General features: G+C 39.6%; 1 protein-coding gene across 1 annotated transcript in view; it reads left to right on the forward strand.

The window, feature by feature from the left end:
- Positions 1–11,055, forward strand: part of PLD5 (phospholipase D family member 5) — a 181,557-nt gene extending 170,502 nt beyond the window's left edge. The window contains 4 exon segments of the mRNA XM_054197300.1: positions 73–212; positions 2,362–2,527; positions 8,670–8,784; positions 10,820–11,055. Coding sequence (XP_054053275.1) covers positions 73–212; positions 2,362–2,527; positions 8,670–8,784; positions 10,820–11,055 — 657 coding nt within the window.
- The last annotated feature ends 220 nt before the right edge of the window (positions 11,056–11,275 follow it).

Below are 11,275 nucleotides of genomic sequence, written 5' to 3' on the forward strand. Positions count from 1 at the left end.
TCAAGAAGAACGATGGGGAAAGAAAATAAGTCACGTATTTTAAATGACATATATGTACTTTTTCTTTCACAGAATTCACCAAAACTCTTCTGCCCAAAGGACAGAGTCCTGGATATTGAAGCTATATACAGTGTTATCGATGATGCGAAACAGTTTGTATACATAGCTGTCATGGACTATTTGCCCATCGTCATTGACACCAATGCTAAACGGTGAGTGTCCGTGTCCAGGACTAGCAGGTGATTGTAATGCCAATAAGGTCTGCTGGAGAAAATGAACCCACAGGAGAGTAGTTTCTACTGTGGACCAATTTCTTGGGGCCCAATTCTGCTCTTATTGAAATCAGTGAGAGTTCTGCCATTGACTTAAATGGGAGCAGAATTGGGAGCTAAGACGACATTTCCAGTTCTGGGTCCTAAGCTTTGGATCTGCCTATCGAAGGAGATCAGAAATTGTCTAGTCTCACCGTCTGCAAGTGACTGGGACTCGGGAATACAAGAACCTGCTTATACATGAATCCTATTTCTTACACTATTGCATTCACTATGTTGATACCACAGCTACTGGCATTTTATGAGTATCATACAGACATTCAACATGAGAGTGAGCGAGCGTGTGTGGTGTGTTAGAGAAATAACATGTTGTGAATTCTTGTATATAACGTGGCAAGTGGCAAATGTCATTGTTTTATTGAAATATACATATACTTGAAAATTCCAAATTCAGCACAGATTACATTCGAGTTATATCACATTTTGGTTAACAAAGTTGCTAAAAACAAACAAAACCAAGTCATTTTTAAACACAATGTTTGTACGGACTATTGAAAAGCACTCATGACCCAAAACTGGAGCCACAGTGTAATAAAACCATCCAACTCAGATGGCCAGTATCCAGTGGTCCCTCCTACTCTCAATAATACTTGCAATGAATTGAGCATTTAGTAAAGCTCACCATTCCATCCATGCACTTTATTTGAACACAGTTAAGCCAAACTAAACATGTGGTTGTGTGCTTTTTGCCACTTTTGCATAATTAGAGGTGTTTTGTTCAGATTTTTCAAAAGAAATAGCTATCACGTGACTGATATCAAGCATAAGCTGTTTCAAATCCACACGAGGGTTTTCCCAATAAACTCATTATGTACATACAGCCTCTGTCGCAGTGAAAGAATCATGGGTCATGCTGTAGGAACCTGTTTTGCAACGTGCATCCCTCGCATTTTTCCTTTATGTTGGAGAGGAACTTAGTATGTAGAACTATTACAGTGATGCTGTTGATACTTTCTCCTATGCTCCTCCTTACTTTGTTCTCATGCCTGAAGAATTCAGAAATCTATTTGATTAGTGAGATCCAGGGAAGCCACCTGTGTGAATTCTTCAACATTTTTCCTGCAGCATGGCTTTGTGTTTGGGGCACTGCCACAGCTTCCCTACCTTGTCAGCTCCCAGTTCTCACTTGTAAGTTATTTTCTGGCATTGTATTGCTCAGACTTCATTAGGCCGAATGCCTTGATGCTGCTGGAATAAAGAAAACATGCATTTTCTTTGTCCAGTTCTCCCTGTCTTGACCTGCTCCCACCAAAGGTCAGGAACACAAAGCTAACTAGGGATTGTGAGACTAGCACCATGGAAGCCACCATCCCATTCACAGCAGAATTTCTGCAATTCTCATGAGGAAAAAAAGGTAGCATCCTCCTTAAACAACCTGACGACTTCTGCTACGGAAGGCTGCAGACACCCTGCACCCAGCAGCTCTGCTTTTCCCAAGCAAGAAATTACAGTAGGCATTCCAGTCCCCAGATTGTACGGCCCCAGTACAGAGAGGGGGGGAAAAAGGATGGCATTCAGGGAGGGATCCAGTGTTCCTGTCCCCTCACTTGTGTAACCAGCAGAAACCCCTTCTTGTCCCTCTGCCTGCGCTGGGTGAGCAGCACCCTCTAGCTGTAGCTCCTTCTGCTGGTTCTCTGGCACTGCCAGAGCTCCGCTGCTCTCACCAGAGGCTGTGGTGGTGACACAGGAGGAACTCTCCCAGCTATGGGCAGACAAGGAACCTGTATTTTGGGCATGTGTTTTGGCAGCTCTCCATGCGCCTACGCAGGTGGATGGAAGATGTGCTCAACCATCCACAACCTTGCTGTCCCCACAGTGGCAGTTTTAGTGCGGGGCAGAATGACACAAAAAAGGATGCTGGTAGATCTGCTTAGTGAAAACCCCTTTAAATGAGAATGACATTCCTTCAATGAATAGAAAACGAAACTCACATGCATTTAGTTTTCTCTATGATGTCTAGACTTGGCCGCATAAAAATCCAATTATTTTTTTTTAAATTCTCTGAATATATTGTATTCTTTCTCCACAGGTACTGGCCATATTTAGATGGGAAGATAAGAGAAGCATTAGTTTTACGAAGTATAAAAGTACGACTTCTCATAAGTTTCTCAAGAGACACAGACCCCCTTACTTTTAACTTTGTTTCATCTCTGAAAGCTATTTGCACGGAAGTTCCAAGCTGTAGTTTGAAAGTTGTAAGTATCATCCATATTGCTTTGCAATCCCAGATACTTCCCGCCCCCCCTAAAAAAATCAAGAAAACTTCACAACTGCGAAGTGTTTTCTGTTAGAATCAGAGCCTTTAAATGTCATTAAATAACATAGGAAATGTAATATAATGAACTGAATTTATTCCTAGTAGTAACAAATATAGAAATTCAGACGGAAAAATAGAATGATGCCAACAGGCAGTCTGTGTGATGGACAGCCCGTGTAAAACACTACAGCTGGTCTTGCACAGCAAAGCTAACAGAGGAACCGTAGTCACAGGTCTTGTTTACACTGGCTGGTAAGAGCAAATGTGACAGCACAAAAACGTGGTTTAGTCTGGATTCATGTAACCTTACTGTTCAGCTGCACAAGCATCTGCTTTTCCTTTAGTCAAGTATAAAGTACAAGAAAAAATAATGAAGGTTTTACATTAAATTCAGGCTACAAATTCAGAATCGTGAAGACTAGAACAACCGTTATGTGACGATATTAGACATGCCATGTAGACAAGTGAAAAATACCATATATGTTACATTTGTATTAGAGAACAAAGTGTATGGTAAGTATTACTTGCAATTCGATACAGCTCATTTTTATGAAATTGAGGCACCCTGGAAATCAGCCATCTTGGATCAATTCTTCTTGGATCAATTTCTTTTTGTTTTTTTGTTTGGATTTTTTTTTTTCAGGAACTGTCTTAAATAATCTGCTGGCTTATTTTGACTTGTTAAACTGATAATCCCCTAAATCGTTTTGGCTTTTTAAAACCAACAACAATTGTAAAAAACAAGTACCTATTTGTGTTATACACATTAAGTGGTATTTACGCGTATCTAGAAATAGGGATTTTTGTTATAACATACACTGTTATTGCAAGTTTCCAAGGTAAGAAGCAGCATAAAGGGTGTTTTTAAGTGAAAAAGCCCATACATGGCTGACACTGGTTAAGACACTTCAATTTAGAGTAACTTCTAGCTTGTTCTGTATTTATTACCAAAATTCTATTTATGTATTCGGAATTATTTTTTAAGTGGTACCTAATGCTCTACGTACTCATATCCATTTCTGTCTTTTTACAGCAGGTATAATCTTTAGTACAGAATTTACCTAGTCAAAAACTAAATTCTAGAAGGAAAAAAAAATATTTCTAGACTTCTAGGTAGACTGTCTAGTTAAGAGTGTCTGCCATTAGAAAACACAACTTCCATTAAAAAAATTAGACCGCCCCGGATTTAAATAGTTGTAAAGGTAGAACACAGCTCACTTACCGCTGTGCATCACGTGTCCCACACACTGCGTAAGTCACTGCCTTAAATCAGCCTTGGCAGGAGGAACAACCCAAGGCGCAGAGTTTCCTGGTATCTATTTGATTTTGCACAAAACTGTGGCACAGGCTTCGCCATGAAGCAATCCTTTACAAAGGCAGAAGGTGTCAGATGAGCACTGTTTCTTTGAAACTCCATTTCCTTTGTATTCGTCTGTTCTAGATAGTATCAAAGTGAAACAAAATTTTCTGTGTGTATGGGAGAGAAGGAATAGCTAACAACTAAAAAAACCCAAAACCCCTAAAACTTAAACCTTTTGAATTATTGGAAAAATCTGCTTTTCCCTTTTTGTTCTGCTTTGGGTATGAAGAAACATAAAGTAAAACTAAACTGTACAGAAAGTACAGTCATATAGATGTGGCAGACATATATTGTGCATGTTTATACGTAAGCATATTGAAATTTTAAGAGAACCTGAAGTTACAAGTTCCGATTGAAATTATTCTTAAAATTGCTAAGATATCTTAATATTGTTCATAGAGAAATGGTACCGCCCCATCTTCTGTTCTCTTGGGGATAACGTATCTGAGTCCGACATGGACGTATTCAGTAACTTTTGTCTTTCATTTAGCTTTTGATCCCTGGGATATGCCTTGTCATGATTGTTTTCTTTTTTTTTAAGCCCAAGGAAAGACCAGTGTGGCTAGGAAGTTTCCAGGCAGTGCCCATGGCTTGCTGCAGCTGCAGGGTACGCTGTTTTGCCAGTAGCAGCAGCCTGAGGTACACGGTCAGCTTGGAGAAGGCTGAGCAGATGTAATTCCTCTGTTAGGTGGGGATCTCCTCCGGATTTCCTCTGGTTGAAGCCCAGAGGAATGGAAGTCTTGGTGTTGCCTAACTGCAAGTACATAGCTAGAAACAGGGCACTGCAAACCTGTTATGCCTGGCAGCGTCCCGACTCAAAACCGCTGCCAACTGCTGTGCGTGTCATTTTTCAGTCTGCTGGCGAGGGCAGGGAGGCGGGGACTGCAAGGCGTGATGTCCTAGGTGCAAACGCTGAATTGTAACAGTGTGCTCTATCTAAAAGCAGGGTTTTTTCCCTTTTACCACAAAACTTTGACAATACTGGGCAATTAATATCATCAATGCAGTCAGAAAATGATTAATCCCTAATTATGCATTCCTCAGCATCTCACTCCGAGTCTAGTTCATGTAAGCATTAATAATTATTGGATTCAACTGTAACTGCTTTGAGAAGGTGAACTCAATACTTAAGTACTCCAAAAAAATGATCACTGGGAAGAACTCACGAGGAAAAAGCTTTGTTTGAGGCCTGAATAAATGCTGTAAGCACACAGCCAAATGTCGAGGAGTAAAGTGCATCCCAAACTGCTGCTCTGTCCCCTGCACTGAACCACATGTGGGCATGAAATTAAAGCTTTGATCATAACGGGTAAACTCAAGGTGAAGAGCTCACTGTTGTGCCTCTTGGGACTTTAATTCCAGTCCTCCTGAGGTTTTGTATGCCTGACCCTGTAAATACATGTTATGTGCGGGAATGCTCAGTCTGACTCCAGGAGGAGCAGTAGGAAGGGGGCAGCGCTGCTGGGTGCGGGGCTGAATAGAGAAAAGCTGGTGTTTTTGAAGGGCCCACGGAAGGTGTGAACTAGAACCAAGTGTCTTTAGAAACTGGAAACCAGGAAGGCACAGCACGGACCAGATGTGTGTAGCTACAGCACAAGTTGTTCTTGAGGCTCCACATGAATCTGTTTCTGAGTCACGCAGGTGTATTCCTGCTAAGGTGAAAGGCAGGAAAAACTGAACCTTTCACTAATTCTCTAATTCTAGCCAAAAATGCCCTAGGAGTAAAGAAAGTGTTATGAATTAACTATGAAACCTTTGCTGCTAAGCACTAATTTAATTTTAAAGCTCTAAACTCCTCAAATAAGGATGGAAAAGATGAATGAAATGTCAGCAGGTGGTGGTGTATTATTGATACGGTACTTCTGAAGGCAGACATTGGCGAATGTTGGGCCGTGCTGCTTAATGCCAGCGCTGCTTCGCTTGCTCATCTCGGCTGCATTTGTGTATTCTGCTTGCGAGGGCAGATGGGTTTCCCCACTGGTACCTGTATTGTCAAGGAGTTAAGCACTTCTCTGCTGTTGCTGGAGAGCACGTTACATTTCCAAGCCTTCTGTCTTTTCCTGCCCGAATCTGATATTTTCTCTCTTACAAAGTTATACGGATTTTTCAATTCAGCACATCTGCTGAATCTTATCTCAGTTTGACAACTCTAAGCTTATACGGTTATTGTACTTCACTATTTTTACATCAAGGTATGTAAGTTTTTGTTAAATCTTGTAACACTGGGAAAAAGACAGCTTGTTACATTTTGTTTTCTGGCAGTGAGTACTCTACCCATTTTCCAGTTTTAGACTATTCCCTACAATATGAGTATTAGTCGCGCAGTATCTTCCACATCCCTGTGAAGAGTTACTGCGAGTACCCATAATGGACAGACACCCTGTGGCTGCTGTCTCTGTTCCTGTTTTGTGGGGCCAAGAAAAACATTAACATTTTCTTCTGGCTTTACCCAAAAATTCATAGACCCTTTCAGAAATATTCAGCTCCATCTCTGGCTTGTGAAGTACCTAATTTCTGCGGTGGGTGTGTGTTTGCAGAGCAGTTCCTCAGGCACACAGCTGCAAGTCTTGATGTTGTCTGATATCTAGTAAACTCTCCTTTACAGCTGTTAAGATGGTTTGTTCCATTTTTTTTTAAAAAGTGTAATGCTGTAATTGTTAGTGATGTTAAAAATCTGTTATTAAAGGTATGATTTCTCCATGTACCTTAGACAGTCATGAATATACAATATAAATCTCATTTAAAGGACAGTTTTACACAGAATAATCTTTTTTAATGTCCTTTAGAAAGCAATCACTCTTTGGGTTGTTGTGCTTGTTTTTAAATCCAAAAAAACCATCTTTGGAATTTTGCTAGTATTTGAACTCGTTACAAAAATTAAGCTGTGGAAAATAACAATGCCATGCACAGGTAAGTAAGCGCACAACGACATACAAAATTCATAGACTGTTTAAGAAAACAACTTTGTGATAGTTACCAATCCTAAAGCTGCACCACAGCACCATCCAGTATTCGGGCAGTAGTAAAAACTTGCTTCAGTCCTAATAAACTTCCATCATTGAGGGGGAGTGGGGTCAGTGCAAGGTCGGAGGCTCTCCTCCTCACTGCTGGAATTGGTATTTTACACAGAGTTCTTCCAAGCAATTTTGGTACAACCTCTGACAACAGAAAATTTACCCCAATATATTTTCCAATGGGGAAGAGAGAGATCCTGACAGAGTCCGCAGCTTGAAGCGTTAGATAAACCGCAGCCTCTGGGCTAATCTACCTTTTGTCTGCAACCAATCCGTTTCAGTTAGGTTTGGCAGTACTAATTGCAGATAAGCCTGTTCAGAACTTAAAAGCTGAGTTCTCCAATGAAAACCAAACTGTAATGATCAGGACTGATGATTAAGAAGAGATTTTTTTTGAAATAGTATTTACATGCAGTTCTGAAGCAACCAGTGGTATGAAACCTAAAGCTGGCATTCCTGGTGATCAGTAATAACTTATTTTGCAATGGTTGAGCCGTTTACTGCAAACCAGCTTCAAACCCACCTACACCATGGGCTGGGTAAAGAACGCTTTATAAAACTCACTGTCTGCGTGCGATGAACACACCCTTATTTGATTTAATCAAACTGGTGATGTCACCTACCACAGAGATCACTATGTTTCACTAATAAATTCTACAGCTGGGGTTTCAAAGCAGTAGAGTATTCGGAAAGACACCTCCAAAACCTAAAAGGATTTGTTCAAGGTTTGTATCAAGAAGAGCATTGGTTCAAGAGATGAATTTTGCATTATGGAAAACAGACGCCCAAAGAATGATCAAGGAGTTTTGGGGTGAAGTTTTTTAATACTATTTTTCAATGTCTAAAGTGGGTGCAATGTGTAGCCAGTTACTTCCATCAACGTGCATTAAGTGTGTTCTGAGGATCTACACCATCACCTCGATCAAAGTTTCCCAGTCATGCAGTAAATATTTTATTTATCCTTCATCATGTTATTCTCTACTCCTCGTTTTGAAATCTGTGTCTAGTGATTAGTTTCCTTGATGAAACAAACAATACTCAGATTTGTACGGGAAATCTCATTTTTGCCTGGCACTGATGCAGGCAAAGAGTGCACATAGCTCAAAAAAAATTCCAAAAATCTAACTTGGATTTCACCCTTTAGGGTAAAACAGATGCATTTCCCTCTTGTTGTCTGGTAAATTTGAGCTCTCCGTATCAGATTTAATCCTGAGAAGTTGCTGAAATCAGCAAATTTCCTGTCGGAAACTATGCAATGCGTAATATAAAGGTATTAATTCAGCTTGTGGGTGTGCCTGCCAACCCGGCGCCTGAAGCAGACTTCAAACCCCCATGTCCCCCAGTGCATGCGGAAATGAGCTAAAGAAAAGTTCCCGGCTCTTATCATGCAGAACACAAAAGACGGGGTTTTTTCTTTTGTTCATTTCATAGCCTTTATTACCTGGCACTGTGTTGTTTGTAGTATGCGGTAGCCATGTACTTTGTATAGTTCAGAATGCCAAGGCATAGCGAGTATCACAAACTATGAGAATTTAGAAAGAAATACAATGTGCAGTGTTTTGTTAAAATTAATGCTTGGCTCTAAAAACTCAAGCTGTTCTGTAGCACTAACTGATTTTCTATAAAGACTAGAGAATAGACCATATTTTTTCTGTCCATTATAGAACGGTTCTCATTAACCTCTACTCCATTCTATTTTATGGCAGAAATTCTTTGACCTTGAGGAAGAGAGCGCATGCTTTCTTAAAGAACAGAAGAACACTTCCTTTCCCAAATTAAATCGTAACAAATATATGGTAACTGATGGAGCTGCCTACATTGGTAAGTAACCACATCTCAAGAAATTCTATTTTGTATCCCAATGCCTGAAGTAATGCCCATTTGTAAATGAGGAATCTACAGCTGAATTGCTTGTTAATTTAAAACAGTCGTCTCATTTCTTTGGGAACCTGGATGAAGACGAGCTTTGAGCCTCTCCTCATTTAAAAACTTTTTTTATCCCTATGAATCAGTTTCTCAAAAGTAACATTCTGCTTTCAGTATTTAAAAACAGACTGAAAGCACACATACAACACACTTTACGAAGTAGGAATAAATTGAATTATTAACATATTCTCTGTTTCTGCAACCCAGTGAAGATGGGCTGCTCCCCATTTCCTACGTTATTACTAAAGCTATGGTCAATCCTGGTAAATACTGTACAAATGTCTTTCATCCTCATCTTCTGAAGTCTTACTCCATTTCACTAATGGCATTTCAGACACCCCCCTTTTATTAACATTAGGTACATAACTAATTGGTATTTTGAGTTAAAAGTGTATTTAAGTAAAGTCCCTGTATGGCACCTAGCAAAAGTTTATTATCAGTCAAATGCTCATTGAATGTTAGCTAAAAAACACCTTTTTAAAAAAAAATCTGACTGCTTGAGCTCTGCGTGAGCTGCAGGATCATGAAGCTGCTACTGAATTAAAAAGTAACTCCTGAGATTTTATGAAGTCCGAAGAGAAAACATGCATTCTAATATGCTGCAGCGCCATGCTTTAGCTGCTCACGTCCTCACCCTGACTAACTGCAAAGGGCTTAACGCCAGTGCTGGCGGAGGCAGCCAGGGCGGGCAAAGGCTGCAGCCCGGAGCAGCCCATGCCCACAGGAACGCAGAATCCCCAGTGGCACACAGACACACGCACAGACACACACACAGACACACACAGACACTCTCCTCTCTCTACCCATCCAAATCTTATTTTTCACTTCAAATAGTGCAGCTTATTCCTCTCTCATCTCCCAAGCATTTTATGAAACCACACAATCATTTTTTTTACTCTATTTTAAATTCCCTCCAGTAACCACATCAAATTTTAGTACTTTATAACTTGTCCACACAGCTGGATTCTTAGCTGAGTTGATTTTTTTCTTTCCCATTGTCCTTACATCCTTAGATATACATAAATAAAATAAAGAAATATTCAAAGCTATGTGAAAGCAATACAAATGTAAGTTAAGGACCTGATATATCTTTTACTTGAAAGCACAGGAAGAGGTGTCCCTTGTGATGAGGCTTCCATTTACCATCCTTGACAACTTTAGAATTCTTAACGTTTCCTGCTGAAGTAGCTGAAATGACGCTGAAAGGGTATAAATTTCTCAGATACCTTCATGTTTTATGTATGTTCAGGGTTTTAAAAGATGACAGCATTTTTTTTCTCCAAAATCCTGCGTTATAAATAGTTTTAGTGAAATAAAAAGAAATACCTGAAACACTTGCTTTACCTGTTTTACATTTATGCAATTATCCTCTTTGCTTTGCGATCCCCAGGATTTGAAATGCTCATTCGTTACCTTACATTTCATCAAAGGTGGTAATACCTGGCATAAAAGAGTAAAACCTGGTTTTCTCTCCTGAAATAGTATCTATCAGTGGATAATCTATTGGTTTGGTTCAGTGTTCTGGAGTAACCACTGTCCATTCCATCTACTTTAAATTATTTACATGGCAAAAAAATATTTTCATTCTTGACACTGAAAAGGCCAATGAGGAAAGTAAATGGAGTAATAATACAATGTATGCAAAAGGCAGTGCAAGTTAGTTTTGAATAAATAAAAGAATGTGATTTCGCTTAAGAAGGATTAGAGCCGTTAAACTTCCAGAAATGATTTACACTACAGACTGGTACGTAATGGAGTTTTTTTTCCTTTCTTGCTAGCACAGAAAACTTATTTCTGTCTCTGCCCAGGTAGGCACTGGGGGCAATGGTGCTGGATCATGTTGGATTGCCTCTAGGGAAATTGCTCTTTTCATTTTCTTTTTTTTTTTTAATGTTAGAAACTCATTGTATATTCCTGCCTTTACTTGTAGGTAATTTTGATTGGGTAGGAAATGCATTTACGCAGAATGCCGGAGCTGGCCTTGTTATCAACCAAGCGGACGCGGGGAACAGCACAAGCATCATTAAGCAACTCAAGGCTGTTTTTGAAAGGGACTGGTATTCGCATTATGCCAAAAGTTTACAACCAACAAAAATCCCCAACTGCTTTAATCACAAACTTAATAAAGCAACATCAAATAAGACTGCCATGAGCAATGTGAATTAGAAAGACTGTATTACTGTTCGGTATGGCAATGAAGAATTACATTGGGGTGTAAGCCTCTTTCATATTTACAGACAAAAGACTTAAAGAAAAAGCAAAAAAAAAAAAAGTTTGGTTGGGGGGGTGTTTTTAGGAAAAAGCACACTTATATAAAAACTGTCTGAACTATATTCTCTATATTGAACTATTTAAGACTTTCAAATTTGTTACTTCTGACACTGAA

The sequence above is a fragment of the Rissa tridactyla genome, chromosome 3, assembly GCF_028500815.1.
Source record: "Rissa tridactyla isolate bRisTri1 chromosome 3, bRisTri1.patW.cur.20221130, whole genome shotgun sequence".
Lineage (NCBI taxonomy): Eukaryota > Metazoa > Chordata > Aves > Charadriiformes > Laridae > Rissa > Rissa tridactyla.